Source organism: Xylaria bambusicola (genome assembly GCF_022495145.1).
Source record: "Xylaria bambusicola strain CBS 139988 unplaced genomic scaffold F5B22scaffold_14, whole genome shotgun sequence".
Taxonomy (NCBI): Eukaryota; Fungi; Ascomycota; class Sordariomycetes; order Xylariales; family Xylariaceae; genus Xylaria; species Xylaria bambusicola.
In genome coordinates this window covers 402,939-426,312 of record NW_025953567.1, presented here as the reverse complement: position 1 = coordinate 426,312, position 23,374 = coordinate 402,939, and the positions used below count along the sequence as shown (strand labels likewise).

The window sequence follows — 23,374 nt, the reverse complement described above, 5'->3', positions numbered from 1 at the left end:
ATTCTCAGCTCGAGCAACCTACTTATCTAGCAAGCCACCTTCCATCTCCTCTTCATCGCACCGGCGCCATCCACAGGCGCTTTGTCTGCGTCTGGACAAGAGTCACCTGAGACTGCCATCCTCGACGACCTTGTGCAATACCTATCTGCTACTCGTCTTTTTTCGCGTCACACCTGCTACGCCATCTTCAACGACGATTGCATCTGCCGCCATGTTTAACATTGTAGCACACTTCTTCGCGTAAGCAGACCTCTGCTACCACCACTTCCAATACCGCACCGCAGTCTCGACTGTACTAACCACGTCATTTACACCGCAGTTCTATCGCCTCTTTCCTCTTCCCACTCTTCGCTTCTTACAAGGCCCTTAAGACGTCTGATCCCGCCCAGCTGACACCATGGCTAATGTACTGGTCAGTACTGTCATGCGCGCTGCTCGCCGAGTCATGGACTGAGTTCATTCTCGCCTGGATCCCCTTTTACTCATGGATACGCCTTGGGTTCTTGTTATGGTTGGTCCTTCCTTCCACGCAGGGCGCACGTGTCTTATACGAGGGTTATCTCCACCCCTATCTCGAAGAGAACGAACTTGCGATCGAGGAATTCATCGCTAGCGCCCACGATAGATTCAAAGCCGCCGGCATTCGATACCTCAAGCAGGCTATAGAGCTGATACGAACACGAGTGTTCAACCTGCCACCTTCCGAGACTCGCGAGGAGCCGAGGGCCGCAGCCGCCGCGCCCCAGGGCTATACACAGGCACTGCTCGCTAGATTCAGCATGCCGGCTTCCCAGTGGGCTACCAACAACGCTGGGGCTGCGGGCCATGACTTCTACAATTTGCTTGCAGGAGCTGTGAACGCAGCTACGGGTGGCCTCTCGACGAACACCAAGAATGATGTCGCCGCCCGTGGAACACTTATACCAGATAACATTGGAGGAGCGCAGGAGAAAATCAGCTTCATAGCTGCACAGCGGGAGAGGCTTGCCCTTATGATGGGTGCGCTGGACCGAGAGGCAGCTGTACTACATCAGAACGAAGAGCAACGCAAGACTAGCGAGCAATCGAGAAAGCATGGCAGCTTGAGTCTGGACGGACAGGAACCATCGCGCCCACCGAGCGGATATAGCATTGGCAGTGGGCTAAGTAAGAGCCGAAGCGAAGTCGACTTCGAGAAGATTGACGCACCGAGCGGTGCTGAAGAAGACGACGGTACTCTCCGTAGACGAGGAGATGGCGACGAGACCCCCGGAGCTGCGAAGGGCAGCTGGAATCTCTTTGGCTGGGGCGCGTCTAACCAAAACCAAGGCCAAAGCACTGGTTATCAGGGACAATAGGTTTGGCCTCTGAGACACTGGCGTTGAGAAGACGTAGGGGAGTTTTGTACATATCACATTTTAAGTTATGGGCTGGCGTCGAGGTAAATGGCTTAATTATTAGACGAAGCCCCCTCGAGGGGTAGGACAAGACGAGGCAGCATTCTCATTCGAGAGGAGATTGAATGCGTCTAGCTGTGGTCCGATAGACGACTTCTATCATTTGATCTATGTTGAAAAAATTCCCCGTTTATGACCCCTGCGCTGATACTTTTGCGTGGCATGCTGCGAACAGATAACGCCGGGGTTGTATCGTTGGTGACTGCTATGCCTTGATCAGACCGAAATGGACGCACACGCTCGTAGGTATGTCCAACCCACCTGCCCTCTGAATACTTATACACGTAGACGCATCATCATATCGTCAGCCCGGCCGCCTCCTACTCCTCGTCTCACCCCTTTCCTACACCCATCAACACCCCTCTCTGCCCCACTCCATCAGCAAGAAAATTGCTGATTCCTCTTATTTCCCTCTCCCCATTCACAGAAAGCGGGAGTGCGTGAAAACTACGACTTCTTGAACGGGTAGCGCACCTCGTCGTCCTTGCGCAGCCAGATCTGCTTCTTCTTCTTGGTGGTGACGTGCTCGACCCACTGCTGCACGGCGTGCTCCTTCATGAACTTGCGGATGAACCGCGGGTCCCATAGCTCCGAGGCGATGCCCAGGTCCTTGCAGCACCGCATCAGCGCGTTCGACTTGCAGCCCTCGGCCGCCGTCGACACCCCGTCTTCGCTGAAGTATTGCTGCTCGCCGCGCGCTTGGCCTACGAATCTGTGGAAAATTAGTTTTTTTGGTTTAGTTTTGGAGGGGGGGAGGGAGAGAGGAGGGGCAACGTACCTCCCGTTCGCCACGAGCGCGTATTCCCTCGTTACTAGCCGGTCCTGAACTATTAATTCCCCGCGCGGAGCGAGACCCCAGCCGCCTGGGCCGAAGGCCGTGTTCAGGATCCGTCGGTACTTGATCTCGGGCAGGTAGATGATGCCGTCGGGCTTCACCTCGATGTCGTCGGGGTCGAGTCGTGCTTGCAGGATCGCCGACGTCTCGGCTGAGAAGGCGATTGTGCCTAATCCGTGGTACGAGTTCGTCCAGTCGATTGGCCCGCCGTTGCTGGGTGCGGCCGCCGCTACTGCCGCCGCTGCGTCGGCGATGTGGTTGTTGCTGGGCACGCTGGGACTCGCTTTGGCGGGCGGTGCGTCTGGGAGCGGCTCGCCTGATACCGCTGGTATCGGCTTCCGTGCGGCAGAGGCGGTGGCGGGTGTGGCAGCGGGTCTTGCGTATGACCTTGGTGGGATTGGAGGTGGTTTCGAGGCCGTTGATGGAGGGGGGATTGAGCTAGATGCTGCTGGTCTGGCTTTCGAAGTCGTTACCCATCTCTGCGTTGTGCTTTGGGTTCGACCTGGGGAAACGACATTCATGCGGCGGCTGGCTGCTCGTAGCGGATGTATGGCGCGTGTGACGGTCATTATTACTGAGTGAGGAGGATGCTGGGTTGATGATGTAGTATGGTGGTGGTGTATGCAAAGCAAATCAGCAAGTAAATAAATGGCTTCGGAATTTTTATTGGAGAAATGGTTTCGCCATTGGCGGATCCCTGTCTAGCAGCTGTTACAGTGGCGCTTTCTCTGCCTACAACCTGGAGTCAAGTGTGGACCTTCCATTATCTGAAGAACCCGTCTCGCCCGTCACTGAGTGCAATCATTGGACTTTTCATCTCTATACTACATTGGTTGGAAGATTGGAAATAAGTGAGTTATGGGATATCGTAAACTCTTAGAATCCAACAGGACTGCTTGAGCGTCCATTGCTTCGATAGTGATACAAAAAGCTGTACAAATATACTACAGGGAGAGTGAGTAGGGTAAAGTAGTACGTAGTAGGCAGTCAGTCATTACACATTCTCCTTAATTTGTAGTCTTCTCGTCGACGTTGTCCTTAGTAGACGTCCTCTCATCATTGTTGTGTTTTTTCCAGCATGCCCGAAATATTTCCATCTGGGTGGCGGTTAGCACCTCGGTCTAGACTTATCCGTAATATCGCAGATTTTCAGAGTAGTATACCAACTTACCTCCCGCTTACAAGCACGCCAGTCCTTCTTAACCCAGTAGCACTCGGTCAGATTGGCATTTTCGTCTATTGGACAAGTTAGTTAGCAGCTGTAAAATGCCTCAGTAGAAGTAGTAATTCCCTCATTCAGTGTCTTCTTTCACTCACGTACCCGCGCAACCCGTACTGAAGATTCTCTTGTCCCTATAAAGTAGAAGAGTTAGCTTACTTGGCTTTAAGACCTATTCATCAACATGAAGTGAGGATCCGTACCACTCGTCAGGCTCGTCGTCATCCAGAGGCACACTCGCAGTTTTTTGGGCTATATCTTCTTTCTTCGACATAGTGTATATTGCTTTGGAGACTGAGCTGTGTAGCAGCTCGACGAATCTCTGGCGCGCTGGGGACTTTTTCTGGATATAGGGCGGTCGTCCGACAGTGGAGGCAGGTAGGTATCAACCTGGAGCAATCTTTTAGTGGGCTAGGTACAGCTGGACCGGACCTCGGGACCTGTGCTAGGTAGATCAATCACCGGCGGTGCAGACCCGACAAGCTTCAGCCAATATCTTTTGCTTGTATAAATAACTCTGTCCCATGAACAACACCATTTATATACGGGCCTTTTCGTTAACACTCCCCATTTGACACCGCAAGTAAAAGACGAATCATCTGCGGGCCAGTCATGGTGTCCCGTAAGGTCAACGTCCTCGTGTATAACGGCACGGGGACTACAGTCGAATCCGTCAAGCACGCAATCTACTCCCTGCGGCGACTGTTGTCGCCCAATTATGCAGTTATCCCCGTTACAGATACTGTTCTGCTCAAGGAGCCATGGGCCCCTTCGTGCGCGCTTTTGGTCTTTCCCGGAGGTGCTGATCTCGGGTACTGCCGTGTATTGAACGGCCAGGGCAACTCCATCATCTCACAGTATGTGCGCCGCGGCGGAAAATATCTCGGCTTCTGCGCCGGTGCTTATTACGGCTCCAAGAAGTGCGAGTTCGAGGTCGGAAACAGGTCCATGGAGGTCATTGGGTCTAGGGAGTTGGCTTTCTTCCCGGGTACCTGCCGGGGTGGCGCCTTCAAAGGCTTCCAGTACAACAGCGAGAAGGGTGCTAAAGCAGTACAAATCAACGTTAAGAAAGACTCGTTCAAAGGCGTCGGCTTAGTGCCCGAGGTCGTCACATCATATTACAATGGCGGTGGTGCCTTCGTTGATGCACAAGACCCAAACAACGATGTTGAGATCTTGGCTAGCTATGCTGGCACACTTGATGTTGATGGAGGTGCTGAAAACGCAGCGGTAGTATATTGTCGGGTCTCCCAAGGTGCTGCTATTCTTACTGGCCCTCACCCCGAATTTGCTTCTGTCAATCTCAGCCCTCATCATGATGTTGATGGGTATAACAAATTGATTGCGTCCCTCCAAGAGGGGGACGCCGATCGAGTAAGCTTCTTAAAGGCTTGCCTAACGAAACTAGGCCTTGAAGTAAGCTCGGAATCATCAGGTGTGCCTTCCCTGTCCCGCCTTCATTTATCATCTATCATCAGCAGCAACGTCGATGATTTGTTGTATTCATGGGAGGACATAATAAGTAAGGAGGATGGAGAAGAATACATCAGATCAGAACACGACACATTTCATCTGGAAAAGCCCGATACTAGATGGAACATGAACGAACTTAAAGACACACTCCCGAAGAATGAAATTACGGGAGAGCTTACCACTCCATCTAGATCGACCGACGAAGCTTTAATCGACTATACAACAGTCATAAAGCGCATCGTCACCCATGAACGAGCATGGCCCGATGTCAAAGAAACTCCCTACTTTAACCACCACGCATACTTCTCAAGCTTAAGAGACTATCGTCGGGAAGACACCGATGCTGAGGAATGGGGAGACTACATGATGTACGGCGAAGTCTTAACGAGCACGAACACAATACTGGAAAAGAATTTCAAGCTTCTTTCCAAGCTTCCCTCTGGATTTACAGTTGCGGCGACTACTCAGGTAGCAGGACGGGGTCGTGGCACCAACGTCTGGGTCTCGCCTGCAGGGTGTCTGGTCATGTCTACAGTGATTAACCACCCAGGGCACCTAGCAGCGAGCCGGCCTGTCGTATTTATTCAATATCTAGCTGCCGTGGCAATTGTTCAAGCCATAAAGACGTACGGCAAGGGATACGACGAACTACCCGTGAAACTGAAGTGGCCTAACGACATCTACGCCCGAGACCCCAGCAACACATCCGACCAACCAACATATGTCAAGATCGGCGGTATCTTATCAAACTGTGTCTATTCATCAGGCTCGTATCAGATCGTGCTAGGAATCGGTGTCAACACAACTAACGGGCGACCAACGACCTCCCTCGACGCCCTTTTACCGCCCCATCTACCACCCTTCAGCATCGAGAAGCTAATTGCTCACATCCTAACACGGCTCGAAACGCTGTATAAGGCCTTCGTACGCAAAGGGTTCACAAGAGACATGGAGTACGCATATTACGAACACTGGCTTCACGGCCGCCAGATCGTCACGCTCGAGGCTGAGGGAGGCGCCAGAGCCCGTATCGTCGGAATTACTACCGACTGGGGCATGCTCAGGGCTGAAGAGCTCGGCAGGGACGACAAGCCGACTGGGCGGATGTGGGCTTTGCAGAGCGATGAGAATAGCTTTGATTTCTTTAGAGGCTTGGTTAAGAGGAAAATATGATGTTCAGCAAAATAAATTAAAACAGAAAAGAAAAATAGAATCCAATATACAATACAGAAAATTCGAGGTTCTTGTCACGACAATGCCTGGGAGTAGGGCTCGGAATTAAAGCTGTTCATAGAACAACGATCTCCTATTCCGGTCAAAGACCATATATAAACCTTCTCAGATTCTCCCTATAGCTGACTCCGCACCTTGCATGCAGTTATATCGGTGCTCCTGACCTTTGAGGTTTGTCGATATACGTAGATTATATCAGCTAGGGCTGAATAGACTACGATATGTGTGACCATACCCCACAAGTCCGACATGTCAGCCTTATGTCAAATAGCACTGCTTTCTTACCCTCTCGCCAGCGGGACGGGGCCAAGACTATTTATGGCCATTCGTGCTGTCCATCGCGACTATCTCGGAAGTAATTGCAGATTATCAAAGCTGCACTCGTTGAGTCTTGGTAGTTCATTTAATAGGCTTTATCGAAAGACAAGCAAGATAATTTTTAAGTCAGAAGGGCAGAAAATCTCACAGCTACTTCACAACCTTTATCACTTGATACAATCGTTGCCGAGAATGTTCGGTTAGAAGCGCTAGCGCTTGCATGCTTCGATTTCAGATTGGTATAGTGACTTAAGTGAAGGTAGACGTTGCATGCATCCCTTCTCTCTCGCCTCTTTTTAGCCCCCCTTTTCTCGCTTTGACTAGGAGAGAAATTCATTCATTAGGCAGCGGGAGGCATAATCTCAATCTCATGATTTTTTTTCATTTGACCGTGATAAGAGAATGCGATTTCCGCGTGCTGGTGGCAGCTCGCCAGATATGAGGACCGAAGCGCATCGGATATTGTTGAGTGCAATTCAACATAGATAATTTCAGTTATGTTTATTTAAATTCATAAACATGAAGTGACGAAAGCAAACTCATAACTGTAATTGAAACTCACATTATGCTTGTCAAAGATGTGATGACATCATGGACTCATCGTGCTCGCATACAGTCGTGTCTTGAGCCTTAACTCTTAGCTCTCGCGGAATTTGAATTCCCCATGTTTTAACCACGCACTACAACACACACAAGAGGAACAACAATGTCATGACGCCCACACCAACACCGCCCTCCGTCCTCAAACAAAGCATACCGCGCGCCCAATGGCTCAGCTATCGCATCGGCCGAGGCGAACAAGGCGTGCTCACCTTCGAACCGTATAAGTCAGCGCTACTGCCCTTCTGGCGTTTCCGCACCGTTCCCATCGCTCAGAAGAGCGCCGCCGAGCTGTGGGACAAGTTCGAAGAGTTTGGTGAACAGGATGATTTCGTCGGTATGGACATAACACGCAAGTTCATCCAAATGGGTATGACACGAGCCAAGAGATACGCAAACCACGCCGGCGGACGCAAGTATAGGAAAGGGACGCGGGAGGAGTTGCCTAAGAGCGAGAACCATGCTGATAAGAGCGAGAAGGAACGCGCGAGTCAGGTGTTTCGGGAAGTCTGGATGAGGTGTCGGGCTCATGAGGGCTATACAAAGAAGAAAGAGGAGTTTTTGAGGGAACAGGGGGAGATGGTGTCTCATGACCAGACCTGATCAGGTATTCGTGGGTTATTCCCAACATCTTTGAAAAAAATGTAGAGTTCTCGAAGAATAGCACTCGATTTTGGTATAGTTTCACAAATAAATTGTACAGTGTCTATAGTGATACAGTGAGCAGCTGTTTATCAATGTTGCCGCTAGGTATCCCCCCATAAACAATTCGAAACACCAAAGAACGCCGTGCCAATGCAGCAGTCGAGTGAAGATGCTTTTTCTAATGGTCGAGTCCATACCCCCGAAGCTCGCCCCTAATTCGTAACGACAAGGCTAGTGAGGTAGCCACGGGACCCAGTGTCGTTGCTCTTGAGTCTCCTTATTCCGCTTTACTACCGATCCTTGTACACCTTTGGCTTAAATCCTTCTTTGATTTCCGCCTCTTGCGCAGCTTTTTCCATGGCCGGCCGTATTTCCGATTCTATGCGCTCCCTCGCCCTCAAGATTTTGCTTTGTAGATAGAAGCTACCACCCTTTTCTGGATCATTGGCGTCGAATAATTTCTTGAAGCGCTCCATAATCTCCTCGGTATTCGTGCTGGCACCCTGTGGTGGCTTGACGTTGAGGATCTTGCAGGCTTCGTCGAGGGTCATGGCGCCCGCACCACCCCGCGTGGGAGCATTGGGGTTGATTTTGGCTTGCGCCCGCGCATAGTTGGATGATGCTTGGGCTTGTTTGTAGGCTTCGGTGAGGGAACGACCGAGAACTCGGCTGCCAGTGATGACTATCTGTGTTATAATCCGATGCGCCTGGAGATGCGGTCAGCCTCGGGAGTCCGATACCGCTAGAAATGCGATGTTTAGAGGAACTTGGAAGTCCTGGAATTGGAGGACGCGAATAATGGATAGAGAAGCTCACCATCTCTAGAATATAGCCGTTCCACTTGGGTACAGTGAAGGAGGAATACGTATGGTGAAGTAGAGCCTCGCGCGAACAGGTGCAGGTCGATGGCGACTTGTTCTATAAAAGAGGCGTCTTGCGACTAAAAATTATCTGGGTCTGGGTATTCCAGTGCAGCGACGAGATCCGCAGGCTGAAGCTTATCGATTGGCGCCGGTCTAGCAGAGAATCAGTGAATCTAACCAGGATGGCACCACCTTGACCAGACCTAACCTAGCCACAGTGTAGATCTCCCGATGACGACACCCAAGCCACAGACATGAACCCAGCTTCTGCCCAGCCACAAGCCCTAAATTCAGCAGCCTGTCACTAAACGACCGCCTGCGTCAGTGCTACAGGGGAAGCTCCAACCAACCCAGCTCTATGCGCACACTGTCGTCGCTGCTGGGTTCCCTAAGTAGGTTCAAGTTTCGACGCCACAATCGGTGAAGACACAGTTTAAACATCAACGGCATCTTCCTCCGCTCAACCATCCGCCTGTCGACACGTAGGCGGCTCTGCTGTCTACTTACCTACGTAATTACCCCCGATCAACACCACACCGTCTCGCAGATTCGACTCGTCCGAGTCTTCTATCCGCCCCTCCTTCCTTTCTCCGCGCGTGGTGTCATAGCTGAGCTCTCCCTCCTTGTCTTGACCGCCAACTTGGCTTCCAACATTGGACGCAATTCTCGCCTTAAACGCAAACGATGTCGCAGTACTACGGAGCACCTCCTGCAAATCAGTACGGTGGTGGCAGTGCTCCCGCTCAAAACCTACAGTTTTATCCGTCAACATACTCTCCCGGCGTGCCACAAGGGGGCGCACAACCATACGGATACGGCGCGCCACCACCGGGCCCGGGCAACTATGGAGGGTTTGGCGGCGCACCGAGTGTGAGCGGGCGCATGGGTGAGCAGGGTGGGCTACGGACGGGCTGGATCGCTGCTTTTTCGACAGAAGGTTACGATGGCGAGCCGCCGTTATTAGAAGAGTTAGGCGTCAACTGGGGGCACATTCAAATGAAGGTGAGATACGACATGGAGGAAACTTTGCGCTCCCGCTGGATCGTATTACTAATTCGCGATGTAGACCTTCGCCGTTCTTAACCCTTTTGCGCGCATCGACCAGCATATTATGGACGATTCTGACCTCGCCGGTCCTATTCTTTTTTTCCTCCTTTTCGGCACTTTCTTGCTTCTTAGCGGAAAAGTACAGTATGTTACCCTTGTACTAATTGTCCCCTACTTGAGCTGCTTGTTGCGTTGGAATCCTGCCGATAGGGCAAGGAATGTGTCTCGGGAGCATGCAGAATTCTGTAAACGGTGAGCCATTGCTGACTCTGGCGAACTATAGTTTTGGTTATATTTATGGTCTCGCATTGCTAGGGTCTATCTCTCTGCACACCATTCTGTCGTTAATGTCTCCCGATGGTCCGGTTCAGTCATCAGGTTCGGCATATGCGCCAGGGGCGGGGTATCCCGGTGACCCGGCTGCTGGCGGCCATGATGATCCAAAAGGTCATCTCAGCAGCACCTTGACATTCGTAAGAAGCGCAAGTGTACTCGGATATTGCCTTCTGCCACTTGTCTTAGTCAGCTTGGTAGGTATTGTAATGCCCATGGATAGTCCGTTTGGGTATATCTTAACGACTGCCGCCATTATGTGGTGCACAACCAGCGCCAGTGGTCTATTTTGCGCGGTAGGAAGAATGAGGCAAATGAGGTTGCTAGTAGCCTACCCTTTGGCGCTCTTCTACGTTGGATTTGGCATAATGAGCATCTTCAGCAGTCGAGGATCAGGGAGCTTAGCCAAGGCTGCGAATCTGTCGTGACAGAGCGACCTCTTCTCATTGGTACAATACTATGGCATTTGGTCTCGCCTCGGTATGATGACCTACCCTTGTACTATGTAAATGATATTGTTGGCATTGTGGAGTTCAAAATATATGGGGAGGAATTCTAACATCGGGACGGTCATGGTGGGCATTACGGCATATGATTGTTTCTGGGGAGCCTGCGCTTTAAGGGCATTTGATGCTAATAAATCCGATAAGCATAGTCTATGGTGACATGAAAGAAGTTTTCAATATTTGCTATAACAATTCGGGGTGCAATGTGTGCTGAATCAAGCGCATGAGTTTTACAGAGCACGGCCAAACCCCCTGACCACTTAAGCATGAATTCATAATCAAAATCAATGATGAATTACCTCGAGATTTTGTTGCAACTGTAAGAACTTCAAATAAAATGGATCTTCTCCATTGATATAGCATTCGCTTGTATGTATGTAGCTTGGCGATGACAAAGGTCTGGCTCTACTCTTGGCGTCAACTTTCCTATATAGGTCTTTCTGTAAACCAGCCTGGGCACTTTTGGTCGCCACACTTGACCTTTAGGTAGACAAGATGAGAAGGGCGAGAGATGCTATTAAAATCTAGGTCTGAAGTCGGAGTTTTAAAAATTACCGAACGTTGTTCTCGCCTAATGGTATCGCCATCGCCCAAGCTATACCTCCAGTAGCTAATTGGGACTCAAACTTAGGAATGCATACCTAATAGCAGAGTACCTAGATACTAACGAACGCCGCGTCAATCTAGAATATACTGCCGCTACACCTTAACAGTCACACTACGGACCGAATGACTGCCGCTTAATGAGCCGAGGTAGACAAGACAAGATCATCCGTCTCGAGTTAGCGTTGTGGGTTTGTAATAAACTTGACATCACCTCTTGGAACTGTGTTGATGGAATCTAGATGAAACTGTGAATGGAGGCTGAAGACTTGATTGTGTAGTGTCCTTGACGACGCTTTCCCAGACTTTATCTACACGAGCAATGGACACACTTACCTTGGATGAGGGACACGATGTAGGTTGTTACATCACACTAACCACTGCAATTGTTGCAATGAAGTCGCGTTCGTGCCTCAAGGTCGCAGACTAGTCAAGGAGTCCATCATGAGATCATGACATATGAGACATCCGGCAATTAGACTAGATATACTCATGTGGCAAGCTACCCTGTCTCAGGAATCGGTGGAGAGAGACAGATGCAAGGTGAACGGTACGGAATGTTTGATCCAGGGGTGAGCCCAACTTGCCCAGCATTACCTACAACAAGAGAGCTTTTTTGTCTACAGTAACTACTTTACATGTGAATAATCATAGTGACATCCGTCTCCTGGGCTGAGACGAGGTCTCTTATCTTACATAGACAATGCTTTCTAAGTACTACTTAAGTAGAGTAAGATCTGCAAGTAATGCATGATCTGATAAGAAGATCCGTTCTCTAGTGAATGACTAATACTGGACCCAAGCTTATACATGCCCGTGCTCACGATCTTGTAAATGGAACAGCTCTTGCTGGCCCAAGAGACCAATCTACCAAGCTGCCTAGGAGCTGGAGAGCATGTAGGATCGAGCTGTGCCTTGATAGTACTGGGAGTTTGCTTACCCGGAACTCAGATATGTGTGGGTGGACGCTGTACACGCCCCATCGCTCACCGTCTCAGCCATTCTTAGCTCTCCTGATTCAAAGCATTCTCACCACAGACGTGAAAGTGCCGAAGTCTGACCCGAGAGAAACTCAGTCGCAAAACTACTTGGTCTCAGAATCGCTGCCCAGGGATGCTAGTACCAAGCTGTGGCGAGCAAAGTGCTGCCGTGTGAGGCTAACTGTCGGTGTGGTGGACTCGGCTAGCCATCCTCGGCTTGACGCTTCCCCGCGCTACCCCAAAGCCCCAGCCAACCCCGGCCCTAACAAACCTGACAACACTGGCTCTGCCTGACCAACGACTCCAGCCCCGGTCTATCTCACCCCAGTTTGCCGTAATACTTACTCCAACAATCTTTGACAAATTTGCCTGGTCGGGAACCCGGCTGCCCAAGCCTAAGTAAGCTGGGGCACATATCGACATGTACTCTGTATGCGTTGTTAGTCGTAGTTATAGTGTGTAATATGTGTGTACCCGTCCTTCATTATATTATACCTCACTAGCCGAGCTACCTAGCCTAGTCCTTTTATCCTACACGCGGGTTGTGGGGTCAGTCTCGCGTTATAAGATAGGAGTTTTCGGCGTCGAGTCAGTCATTGCATCCCCGACGTATCTTCGACATTCTCTAGCTCCGTAATCGTACTACACGGGGCGCGGCGCAAAGCAATATTGAGAAATGGCATCGATATCCAACCACAGCTCCGAGCGTGGTGAAAAACCTCACTCGGAGACACTGGAGACCGCGTCCCACGATATAGAGAAGACCGGCGCCATAACAGATCAGTAAGTAAAATTTCCAATCACGCTTTTTGCACAAACTGATGTGTAGAAGAGCTTACCTCTAACCGTGTACTCTGTAGCCATGGCGAGTCCCTCGTTCGATTTGACCCTGCGGCCGAGAAGAGGCTTCGAAACAAGCTCGATTACATGATTGTTCCAACTGTATCGATTCTATACTTATTCTGCTTCATTGATCGCGCCAATATCGGTACGTTCTATCTCGTCCCCGCCTGGCCATGCTAAAGGGGTAGAGTACTAACGAGTAATGTAGGGAATGCTCGTCTGGCTGGTTTCGAGAAGGACTTGGGGCTAAAGAATTATGACTATAACATAGTCTTATCCATCTTCTACATAAGCTACATCGTCTTTGAAATACCCTCCAATCTTGCGTGTAAATACTTTGGACCAGGTGTAAGTGGCTTTTGTGTTGTCCGTCCTCGCCCTGGCCCGGATGCCGACTCGCCGGGCGAAACTTGGAAGCCTCGGGATACTTGAATGAATAGGCACGCTCAAAATGACGATAACTAATCCTTAATGATGCAGTGGTTCTTACCGGCCATCTCCCTCGGCTTCGGTATTACTTCTCTCGGAACGGCGTTCGTCCAAACCAAAGAAGCGGCCTGCGGTGTTAGGTTTGTGCTCGGCATTTTCGAGGCTGGAATGATGCCAGGTACGTTCTTGAAGTTGACTTCAGGCTGGCAATGCTTGATAATACGGCTTGACTAACAATAAAATAGGCATCTCCTACTATCTATCTCGCTGGTACCGTAGAGCGGAGCTCACGTTCCGACTATCACTTTTCATTGTCATGGCGCCTCTGGCAGGCGCTTTTGGTGGACTCCTAGCGTCTGGAATTCTCACATTAGATCACTTTGGAAGCTTACACGCCTGGCGTATGATCTTCGGCATAGAAGGGATTATCACCATCGGACTATCTCTCATCTCATTCTTCACTCTGACCGACCGCCCTGAGACAGCACGTTGGCTCTCCCAGGAAGAAAAGGAACTCGCGATCGCACGCATCCAGTCAGAGCGCATGGCTCAAACCACCGTCCTCGACAACTTCGACAAGAAGAAGCTGTGGCTCGGGTTCTGGAATCCCATGGTGCTGTCGACGGCCTTCGTCTTCCTGCTCAACAACATCACTGTGCAAGGCCTCGCTTTCTTCACGCCCACCATCGTCTCAACCATCTATCCGAACAAGACCACCATCGAGAAGCAGCTGTTCACAGTGCCGCCGTATGTGGTGGGTGCCGTGTTCGTCCTCGGCCTATCCTTTTCGAGCTGGCGCTTCGACCGAAGAGTCATCTTCATCCTGGCCACCGCGCCATTTACGATGGTTGGTTACATCCTATTCCTCGCAAGCCACGAGGCGCGCGTGCGGTACGCCGCAACGTTCCTCGCGGCCGTTAGCACCTTCGCAGCCGGCCCGCTGGCGAACGCCCAGGTTTCAGCCGTCGTGGTGAGCGACACGAGTCGCAGCATGGCTATCGGAACCAACGTCATGTTCGGCAACATTGGTGGCCTCATCTCCACGTGGTCGTACCTGCCGTATGACGCCCCCGACTACAAGATCGGCAATGGCATCAATCTGGCGGGCTCAAGTATCATCCTCATCGTGTCTGTGCTTCAGTTACTATGGATGGCCTGGGACAACAAGAGGCGGGATGCGAAGGACGTCGACGCAGAGTTGCAGGGTGTATCGGAGAGCGAGATGGAAAGCCTCGAATGGAAGCACCCTGGCTTCCGCTGGCGGCCATGAGCGACGAGTGTATAATTATGAGGGGTCCCATTTCCTTTGCCCTATGTACATCGGCCGGGGTTTCGTTATAGTTAGAGATCCGATGAAGACTTGGGTATAGTAGACCTTTGGTAATTGGGTTATTACAATATCTTCGAATAGCTATAGAATATTTCTGTTATCTACACGAGATGAGTGAATCATGAAGTTTTTGATATCTATAGTGCGATACCAAAACAGAGTTATGTTTCCAAAACGTTACATGCATACATGCATACATACATCCAGCGCGTTATTTTCCAGCTGAAATAAAATGATAAAACATCTCTATCTCCCTTGGAGGTGACCCGATAAGAGCTTATTGAAAAGCCACCTCCCACATATCTTGGGGCTCACAGAGATAGGAGAGAGCAAAGCGTCTACATAGTCTCACATCTTCTGTGCTGCTAAGCCAAAATCCGTATTGGGAGTCGATACTGACTAAGAATACCTTATTATTGCGCTCAGCTTTGGTGGCTTGGAAAGCACATCAATCATCCTCCCTTCCAATGTTAAGAATTCCTAGGTTCATTCGACGCGAGAGCCGAGAACCTCGTTTAGGCTCCCCAGATTTTCAATCAATGGTATATGCGACCTCCACATATACCTTACCAACTGACATCTTGGCTTCACGACGCATCCTGGATCGGTAGTCCATTGAAGATCCGATGTGCTGTCACCTGTTAATCCAAGATCCAATGATATTCGATCTGAAGTGTTTCGGCAGAGGTGCCCCAGGTGAATTATGTCACACGGCATGATTGACGACTAGCATGCCGCTATCCAAATACCCGGATATATTGCCTTGCTCTTCCGGGCCGGTCTTCATGCTTGACTGGAAGTGAAATGCCCGTACCAATTGGCAAGCTCTCCAGAACATGATACATACTCATGGAGACAGATAAGACGGCCCGACTGGTATAACATCTATAATCTAGCAATATTCGGCAATTTGCGAGATTGTCTCATATATTTGTTCGCATGGAATTACTCCGCGAGATACGTCCGCGGCTGCCACGGATTGTTCTATAAATGATTATTGTTGCCGCTCGGGCGCGAGACTATTACTCCCTAGGACACAACTGCTACGACAGCTCCTAGTGTTTGTCGAAGATCAACAGAAATGAAGTTCTCTCATATTGCAGCTTTGGCATTTGCCATTTCGGCAGAGGCTCACTGCATATTCCAGGTACGACGAGAGAATATGTTGTAAACATATGTGTCCCTCCTGTTGACTGAACTCGTAGGAAGTCTCGGTCGCGGGCCAAAAGCAAGGTTCGCTAGTCGGTCTGCGTGCCCCGAATGACAACAACCCTGTCTACGACGTGAGCTCGCAAGACATCATCTGCCAAAAGCAAGGGAGGACCTCTAGCAAGATCATCAATGTCAAACCTGGAGACGAAATGGGCGCGTACTTCGGACACGTGATCGGCGGCGCGCAGTTTGCCAACGACCCCGACCACCCGATCGCGAAATCGCATAAGGGGCCCATCACCGCATGGCTAGCAAAGGTTGACAATGCCGCGACCGCGAGCAAGACCGGACTGAAGTGGTTCAAGATTTGGGAAGATACGTTCGACCCTTCCTCTAAGAAATGGGGCGTCGACAACATGGTCGCAAACCAAGGCTGGACAAAGTTCAAAATGCCGCAATGCATCGCCCCAGGTGATTATCTGATGCGTGTTGAAATCCTAGCCTTGCACTCGGCCCATCAGAACATGGGGGCGCAATTCTACGTGGGTCGACCCTAAATGTGTTCGCATGAATATGTGGTAAACGGTGACCAATGACTGACTGTTAATCTTGTGTAGATGTCCTGTGCCCAGTTGAAAATCAGCGGCAGTGGCACTTTCTCTCCAAGCCAGACGGTCAGCTTCCCAGGTGTTTACAAGCAGAATGACCCCAGCATTTTAGTCAATATCTACGGTTTAGCGGGCCAGCCTGATAACGGCGGCAAGACTTATAACGCTCCAGGAAACGTACCCGTTATTCAGTGCTAGATGGAATCAGTGTGGTTACTGCGGCTTGCTGGGATTTTGCGCATGGCCTCCCCAGGGAGCTGGTCAACCTGCTCATGGTATTAGGAGTCATAAGAGGAGCAGATGCTCGAAATACCTGTCTACTAAGTCGCAATAGAAACCAATATTGTAATCATGGTTGTGCCGTCGAACGCGAGATCATGCCTCGACTATGCCGTTTTTGTGATTGGGGCTCGAAGGTGGCGGCAATAATCATGCGAGCCTCAGCCCTACCAGCACACTTTCAGGTGTCCAGTGAAGCGCAAGTCGGGCGGAAGACAACCCTTTTGTTCGTCTGAGATAGGTATTGAAGTTAGAAGGTGGCATTGATCCTCCTGTCAGCCATCCTTCCATATTCGAAACTAGGGTTGGTGTAGAAACGCGCTCTTTAGTTTCAAGAAGGAGGGGTGCATTTAGCTTTGTCTGAATTGATGTAGCACTTAAAATCAAGAGCTCGGTTAAGCTCCGTAATGCTAGGCGAATTGATTACGTACGCCTTGTGTCATTCGTAGATCAGCTACACTGTATGACATCCTATGTGTGATCAAGGTAAGCAGATCAACATTGCTGCCTTCACGCCTCTGTCATTTGTGTATCAATGCCGAACAAGACTCCAGATGCAGTCGAGTTATCCAGCTTAGTGCTCGCTCGATGGGTTACATGATCGTGATGGCCGACATGTTTAGCAATGCATGTTGGTTCATTGTGGAGTTTCAGCGCTGTCCCAACCCAAGCCAACCCTGCCCAAAACAAACCAGCCCCTACTTCGTACATCATGAGCTGACGGCGCGATCCTTCCGGGACTAGACCAGTGTATGTAAGCGCCTTCAGATGCCTATCACCCAGATCAGACGTGCCGAGAGAGTATGGAATATAGCGAGAGTTTGGGGACAAGACCTGAGTTCATCCCACTAACGGTTAACGCAGATGTGTTGCCTCCTGCAAATAATGGAGCCGGTTCTAGCGAAGTGGGCGGATCTATTAATACTTCGGCTCTCGGCCACGAGTTTTATTTATGATAGGAAAGAATGAGCAGCACAATAAAACCCCAGGCCTCCTCTGTTAATGGAAGATTGTACGAGGTCATGCCATTGTTGATGTTTCTTATTAATAACTAATTACACGTCTCTCATTTTCGAGTAACGTAGCGAAGTTTTTATTGTATTACACAAAAAAGGCAGAGCCTTTGAGGGTCCCCAGCTAGGTTAACGGTTAACTGGTCGCGATGGCGCCCGCTACCCTCCAATCTTCGACTACAGGAATTAGCACCAGTTCCGAGTCAACCAAGATAGACCTAGCCGACCAAAAAGAGATTGAGGCTATTTGGAAAGAAGTCCATGCCAAGGTCATTGAGCTTGCGGGCGGCGATCCAAAGAAGGTGCAGCAGACATTGACTATTGACGATGTCCTCAACTATGTCGACCGCGTACAGAAAGCAGATGAGAAGAAGTCAGAAAAGTATGGCGAGTTTACAGATGTCATCGGGAAAACGCTTCAGTGCATAGCGACAATAGGAGGAATTGTCACAGATGGCGTGTCTAACGTAGGCAACCTGCACTTTTCGGTCACTTGTAAAGATTGACACAAATTATAGGTGTTTGCCCCAGCTGGAATGTGTTACAATGCCTTGACATTCGTTGTTCAGGCATGGCAGGGCTATGAAGGGACATTCGCCAATCTTGCCGAGCTATTGGAGAAGTGCATGGAATTCTTCGAGAGACTGCAGTCTTATCAAGGCCGGATGGATGGCAGACTGACTCGCTTGGCGTCCCAAAACTTGAAACTCTTCGTCGAGATCTGTAGCCGCACGATCAAGTTGCGCAAAAAGCACACGAGGTTCCTTAGGTTCACGCAACAGCTGTTCCTCAATGATGACGGTGTCCAGGACTTATTAGGCATGATGGACAAGCTCAACTCTAAAGAGGCTATGCTCGTTGGCGCTCAGACTTACAGACTCGTCAGTGACAGTGCCGGTGATGTTAAATTAATTCTTGAAACGCAGAGAGAGCAGAAGCGCGAAGATGAAGCTAAAAAATGGCGTCGCTCTATAGCCAAAGCGCTAGGGTTTCCTGGTTCGACTCTCGATAGCGACGGGGAGCCTGTATCCTCCTGGCAGAGGGCATTTGACACTCGCCTAAACTCGCTGGTCGAGGGCACAGGTACATGGTGGAAGGCAAGCGACACCTTCTCTCATTGGGCTACGGCGAAGCACCCCGAAGAGTCAATATTTGTTCTTACTGGTACAGGGGGGACAGGGAAAACATCGAGTGAGTATTCTTAGCACAAACGGTTACTGCGTCGCGAGTGTCCATACGTGCAATATCTGATATGAGGATTTACGCAGTGATGGCCAACACGATCAAATCGATTAGGCGACTAGGCCCGGAAGCGCCATCGTCCCGTGTTGTTGCAGCATACTACTTTGCCGATGGTGATAAGCGAAAGCCAGACGACGAAGATGAAAGTACATATCTTCAGAGGGTTTCAAGGACATTACTTTGGCAGCTTGCTACATCGTATGAGGCTATGACTAAATCAGTGGCTTCGGCGGTAGAACGAGCACCTCACTTTGACGGAGCACTCGATCTATGGGAGCAGCTTTTCTTCACCAACAAAGAACTCCAGAACTCCAATACGACATTCTATATTTTCATTGACACCCTCGACCCAGAACTTGTCCCTTTGCTCCAAAAGCATAGCAAACTAGCTGACAAATCGAAAGTTCGAGTTTTCTTAACGGGAAGGCCTGAGCTAGTTGAAGGCTACCTGAGCCCAGCCGATAATGTAACGTACGCGGAACTCCCAATCACCAGATACAATGGGCCGGATGTTAAGAAGTATATCAATTCTCAAATGGATACCATGCAAATGTTGAGAGACGATACTAGACCAGGTATCTCCGAATGGCGACAGGTTATCTTAAACGAGCTCCAGGACAAGTGTGAGGGCGACTACTTCAACCTGAATACAAGTCTCACTGCTCTCTCCAAGGTAGATCTCACTGAAGATATCAGGGAAGTACTAAGAGATGCCGGCAAACCTCGGAAGGACCAGATAACAGCCGAACTTCGTCGCCTTAACAATAATCGTACTCTTAAGGAGATTCGAGAGATTAATGAGATCATTCTTTGGATCGATAAGGGTCGCCGCTACTTCTCTATCGAAATGATGGATGCGATTCTCTCTGTCAAGCACCGACGGCCTATTGTAGAACCTCAAAGTGATCAACAGTCACCAACTCTACGACGGCAGGTATCTAACACACTGGTGAAGGCTAGTGAGGCCGAAGAGCCTGTAGCGTTAACCGCACTCTCTTTGCTTCCACTAGCGCATAAACTCAGAGAGAAATACCCGATCTTCTGCGTCACAGATTCCGGTGCAGTTGACTGGCGAAATCCGGAGATAAGGAACCAGATACCCACTCTAGAAGTTCAAGAAGATGGGACACCCAACGGGAACGGTAAACTATCATCGCGGCTACAAGTCATCCAAGAGTCAGAAGTCAATATTGTCCGACATTTCCTAACTACCGTTTGTCCCGAAGAGCTCTTCAAGCGCTTCGCATTTGAGGAGTTTTTTCAAGAAAAGATGGGTGCTAGGCTCAAGGAATTTATACATGTTGATCCCGACAACGCCGATGCCAGGATTGTCCTTACATGTCTGACTATACTGACCGATGAAGAGCTAAGGAAACAAGAAGCCCTACGTCAGTACGCTATGTACTGGCTCTTGGAGCACTTGCAGGCTGTCGACTTGGCCGTGGCCGACCGAAAGCTCAAGGCATTAGTGGGACCTCTGCTTGTCCGCCTTTTTACGAGCGACTGTGGTATCGACTCATTATTTTGGTGTTTTGGTGAGTAACTCCGCCTTCGTTTGGATTAGCTCAGCGCACGACCAATCCATAACCTCCTTTCCTATAGAAGTCGGATATGAATAGCTAACTAGTACCAATGTAGATGCTAATGTAAGCATGAAGACCTGGGAGCAAGGTGAAGCCGAATACATACGTGAGGCTCGGATAGAGTGGGTGTACTCAACTGCTGGCGTTCACGAAGTTGAGCGGTACGTTGATTTCAGATTTGCGCAACCTGCTCCTCACCATCAAGCAACCAGCTATTTATTGCTCTAACTTTATGGTTGATATGGAGCTATGCCCGGTAATCGTTGGAGAGCAAGACGCTGACTTGCTCCATATAGTTGGCTGAGTGACTCGTCGGTCACGAAATATATCACGGACGAGGCAGATCTAAAGTTTGTGGCCGATATCAAATCATCGCCAGCTCGTCTACACGAGGTAATCCTAATAAGCGCGGCAAGGCGTATGGCAACACACCTTTTTATCAAGGTGGAGTTCCTTAAGCGCCATTTTCTGGCTGCAACATGTTTTATCCGAGGATATCTATCTAGAGTAAGGTTTCGAATTCTATAAGTGATACCCAGACTAACATCTCCTGAAGCTGGAGGGAAATACGATGCCCGATGACCCTAATGTCTATCGAGATGATAAATGGGAGGGATATGAAGACTGGGAGGGCACTAAATTCTCATCACGGGAGCTCGAGAGGATCGAGACATGGGCGCGCAAGGAGTTATTAGCCGATAAGTTCACGCTAGCTCAGGAGTCATTGTGGGAGATCCATGGCGCTCTTCAGGCGTTCCAGTTATGCGATAATGAAGAGGAAAAGGGCGAGATCTCACAACGACGAGCCAAGAAAGCTCTCGAACTGAACCCTCAAAACTGGCATGCATGCCATTTCGTGTCTAGCCGACCGGGTACCAGTAAGGAGGACGGGGTCGAACTCCTCAAACGAGCCAAGAAAGCTGTTGATGACATTCGCGCCAAAGACAAATCTTGGATGAGCGATTCTGCTAATACAGCCCTCTTAGCTAGAATTACCTTTGACCTAGGCAACAAACTCTGGGAGCTTGGCGACCATGTTACTGCGGCCCAAACCCATCGCGAAAGTCTGGATTACGAATATGTTCACTTTAGCGCATACTCGAAGGTCCTCAGCCGTTATGAGGAAGCACAGGAATGGGGCGAATTCATGGCCTTTATCGATACCTTGAACGAGAGAAGGGATGTGTGGGATGCCTACTTTGATGAGCTTGTGAATGAATTTATCATCGGTCTTCTTGACGAGGACTCCGACATGCTCTCATTCGCAGCCGACACCACGGGACGATGGGATATCATTGAAAGATTTTTCCTTATTGCCATTGATATTGGCAGTAAGCAGAAGGCTTACGACCTTTTGTTCTTGCTCCGAGAGGAATTCGCGCGGACATTGGAGCTTACAAGCGGTACTGTGGATGAGAAGACGGTGATTGACACCCGCGTGGCGGCATTAGAGTCCCTTAAAGCTCACCCTAGCAACACACTACCGCAAGCGAGAATATATGCAATGACCGACTTGCTAGCTCAGATCTATCTCGGCAAGGCCTTCCAACCTAGCATCTCCGACGAGAAAGTTGAGGCATTAGGAGCATCTATGGTAGCCTTATTACCAGACGTTAGCGACGGGATGGACGCTTGGGGGAACATTACGACAATATGTTGCATTATACGCTATCATTACAAGCGCGCGACGATGTCAGGACCAGCAAAGCGTTGGGTTGAGAGAATTGTCCGTGCAGGATTAGAACTTCTCTCGGACTCAGACGAAGGTACGTTACTAGAACAGTGATTCGCCGGCCCCCTTATAATTATGCAATCCCGCACTCACTAACAATCGTTCTTGATAGACAATGATACCTACGCATTTTGGTTACTAGGTAGATTATTTGTCACGATTGAGGACGACGAGAATCACAAGATTACGTGGAATATGCGCAACGCAGATCAAGCTAAAGATCTAGGTAACTGGGATGAATGGGTCTCAACCCCCATTGCTTCGCCGAAGTCGGCTCCGATACAATCGATGGCCAGCATGCTACATGAGAAAACCTCGCAGATGGAATCTAACAGGTCTATTTCTATGAAAGACCGGGAAGGGCCTGCTTCCGCAAAGACCAATGGTAGAGAGAACGGGCAACCCGAAAACGGCGACGCTGGAAAAGACGAGGGGAAGCCAGTGAGGACAGGTACATCCTCCTCGGCGCCTGATCCCACACACGAAGCTGAGGAATTCCGGCCCGGGAGAAAGCCTACAAGAATTACAACCGATATCATAGAAGCTGCGCCAGAAGATGCGCCACCCAAACCGACATGGTTTGTCGCTTGCGACGGATGCGATGAGCAATGGACTGTAATGGATCAGCCACTACTAAACTGCGCTGATTGTGTAGGGAATGTCCAGCTTGACTACAAATGCCATGCCCTGCTTATGAAAGATGAACTCAAAATTCCAGGGTTCAAATGCAGGAAAGAACACAAATTCCTAGAGATTCCGAGCTGGGATGAGGCACGTTTCAAAGACTTGCCAAAGAATCATCTGCCCTTATCCCCAAGTCTTAATCACCAGAGGAGATGGATACCACTGGACGAATGGAAGGCAAACTTGAGGAAACAATATCTAATGGACTGAATATTGTAGCAATTTGGCGAAGAATTGATGCAATTTAGTTTGGACCTACATGAGGCTGACGAAGCAAATACTAGTACCCTTTTACCTAGTGACTAATACATCTACCTGTTCCTCTTCGTAGATAACTGACTGACTGAGTCAAGCATAGCTTATGGAGTGGAATTGTGTGGCCTCCCAT

General features: G+C 49.7%; 9 protein-coding genes across 9 annotated transcripts; 7 read left to right on the top strand and 2 right to left on the bottom strand.

The window, feature by feature from the left end:
• The first annotated feature begins 88 nt into the window (after positions 1-88).
• Positions 89-1,615, top strand: F5B22DRAFT_88088 (TB2/DP1, HVA22 family-domain-containing protein). Its single transcript, XM_047980659.1, has 3 exons — positions 89-240; positions 320-1,420; positions 1,612-1,615. Exons 1-2 carry the CDS (start codon positions 212-214, stop codon positions 1,335-1,337), a joined length of 1,047 nt encoding a protein of 348 aa, XP_047832128.1. The 5' UTR covers positions 89-211; the 3' UTR covers positions 1,338-1,420; positions 1,612-1,615.
• Positions 1,616-1,883: 268 nt separating this feature from the next.
• Positions 1,884-3,764, bottom strand: F5B22DRAFT_635512 (mitochondrial genome maintenance protein mgm101; the record flags this gene model as incomplete). The annotated part of the gene is made up of 5 exons (XM_047977157.1): positions 1,884-2,148; positions 2,215-2,484; positions 3,435-3,507; positions 3,593-3,624; positions 3,694-3,764. The coding sequence occupies 5 exons, from the start codon at positions 3,762-3,764 to the stop codon at positions 1,884-1,886; spliced, it is 711 nt and encodes a 236-aa protein (XP_047832127.1).
• Positions 3,765-4,102: 338 nt separating this feature from the next.
• F5B22DRAFT_645268 (biotin-protein ligase) lies at positions 4,103-6,136 on the top strand (the record flags this gene model as incomplete). Its single annotated transcript, XM_047978553.1, has 1 exon — positions 4,103-6,136. The coding sequence occupies one exon, from the start codon at positions 4,103-4,105 to the stop codon at positions 6,134-6,136; it is 2,034 nt and encodes a 677-aa protein (XP_047832126.1).
• Positions 6,137-7,090: 954 nt separating this feature from the next.
• F5B22DRAFT_88028 (uncharacterized protein) lies at positions 7,091-7,883 on the top strand. Its single transcript, XM_047980658.1, has one exon. It carries the CDS (start codon positions 7,226-7,228, stop codon positions 7,715-7,717), a length of 492 nt encoding a protein of 163 aa, XP_047832125.1. The 5' UTR covers positions 7,091-7,225; the 3' UTR covers positions 7,718-7,883.
• Positions 7,884-8,676, bottom strand: F5B22DRAFT_88027 (Pam16-domain-containing protein). Its single transcript, XM_047980657.1, has 2 exons — positions 8,576-8,676; positions 7,884-8,466 (listed from the first exon to the last, which is right to left on the bottom strand). Exons 1-2 carry the CDS (start codon positions 8,576-8,578, stop codon positions 8,050-8,052), a joined length of 420 nt encoding a protein of 139 aa, XP_047832124.1. The 5' UTR covers positions 8,579-8,676; the 3' UTR covers positions 7,884-8,049.
• A 261-nt stretch (positions 8,677-8,937) lies between these two features.
• F5B22DRAFT_601409 (uncharacterized protein) lies at positions 8,938-10,847 on the top strand. The gene is made up of 3 exons (XM_047974610.1): positions 8,938-9,624; positions 9,689-9,813; positions 9,953-10,847. Exons 1-3 carry the CDS (start codon positions 9,307-9,309, stop codon positions 10,428-10,430), a joined length of 921 nt encoding a protein of 306 aa, XP_047832123.1. The 5' UTR covers positions 8,938-9,306; the 3' UTR covers positions 10,431-10,847.
• Positions 10,848-12,389: 1,542 nt separating this feature from the next.
• F5B22DRAFT_601405 (MFS transporter) lies at positions 12,390-14,815 on the top strand. The gene is made up of 5 exons (XM_047974609.1): positions 12,390-12,874; positions 12,952-13,079; positions 13,143-13,282; positions 13,415-13,541; positions 13,609-14,815. Exons 1-5 carry the CDS (start codon positions 12,768-12,770, stop codon positions 14,631-14,633), a joined length of 1,527 nt encoding a protein of 508 aa, XP_047832122.1. The 5' UTR covers positions 12,390-12,767; the 3' UTR covers positions 14,634-14,815.
• Positions 14,816-15,774: 959 nt separating this feature from the next.
• F5B22DRAFT_635507 (glycoside hydrolase family 61 protein) lies at positions 15,775-16,651 on the top strand (the record flags this gene model as incomplete). The annotated part of the gene is made up of 3 exons (XM_047977156.1): positions 15,775-15,840; positions 15,899-16,387; positions 16,463-16,651. The coding sequence occupies 3 exons, from the start codon at positions 15,775-15,777 to the stop codon at positions 16,649-16,651; spliced, it is 744 nt and encodes a 247-aa protein (XP_047832121.1).
• A 969-nt stretch (positions 16,652-17,620) lies between these two features.
• On the top strand, positions 17,621-23,284 carry F5B22DRAFT_87928 (uncharacterized protein). The gene is made up of 7 exons (XM_047980656.1): positions 17,621-18,212; positions 18,264-18,936; positions 19,014-20,522; positions 20,626-20,731; positions 20,867-21,077; positions 21,127-22,336; positions 22,415-23,284. Exons 1-7 carry the CDS (start codon positions 17,895-17,897, stop codon positions 23,194-23,196), a joined length of 4,809 nt encoding a protein of 1,602 aa, XP_047832120.1. The 5' UTR covers positions 17,621-17,894; the 3' UTR covers positions 23,197-23,284.
• The last annotated feature ends 90 nt before the right edge of the window (positions 23,285-23,374 follow it).

Excerpts from the sequence above, each read along its gene's own strand:
- F5B22DRAFT_88088 (XM_047980659.1), top strand. The coding sequence starts at position 212 with ATGTTTAACATTGTAGCACACTTCTTCGC. Across the intron at positions 241-319 it reads ATTGTAGCACACTTCTTCGC|TTCTATCGCCTCTTTCCTCT; the intron begins GTAAGCAGACCT and ends TTTACACCGCAG.
- F5B22DRAFT_88028 (XM_047980658.1), top strand. The coding sequence starts at position 7,226 with ATGACGCCCACACCAACACCGCCCTCCGTCCTCAAACAAAGCATACCG.
- F5B22DRAFT_601409 (XM_047974610.1), top strand. The coding sequence starts at position 9,307 with ATGTCGCAGTACTACGGAGCACCTCCTGCAAATCAGTACGGTGGTGGC. Across the intron at positions 9,625-9,688 it reads GGGGGCACATTCAAATGAAG|ACCTTCGCCGTTCTTAACCC; the intron begins GTGAGATACGAC and ends TTCGCGATGTAG. Across the intron at positions 9,814-9,952 it reads CTTCTTAGCGGAAAAGTACA|TTTTGGTTATATTTATGGTC; the intron begins GTATGTTACCCT and ends GGCGAACTATAG.
- F5B22DRAFT_601405 (XM_047974609.1), top strand. The coding sequence starts at position 12,768 with ATGGCATCGATATCCAACCACAGCTCCGAGCGTGGTGAAAAACCTCAC. Across the intron at positions 13,080-13,142 it reads CATTGATCGCGCCAATATCG|GGAATGCTCGTCTGGCTGGT; the intron begins GTACGTTCTATC and ends CGAGTAATGTAG. Across the intron at positions 13,542-13,608 it reads CGAGGCTGGAATGATGCCAG|GCATCTCCTACTATCTATCT; the intron begins GTACGTTCTTGA and ends ACAATAAAATAG.
- F5B22DRAFT_87928 (XM_047980656.1), top strand. The coding sequence starts at position 17,895 with ATGGCGCCCGCTACCCTCCAATCTTCGACTACAGGAATTAGCACCAGT. Across the intron at positions 20,732-20,866 it reads GGCGTTCACGAAGTTGAGCG|TTGGCTGAGTGACTCGTCGG; the intron begins GTACGTTGATTT and ends TGCTCCATATAG. Across the intron at positions 21,078-21,126 it reads TCCGAGGATATCTATCTAGA|CTGGAGGGAAATACGATGCC; the intron begins GTAAGGTTTCGA and ends CATCTCCTGAAG.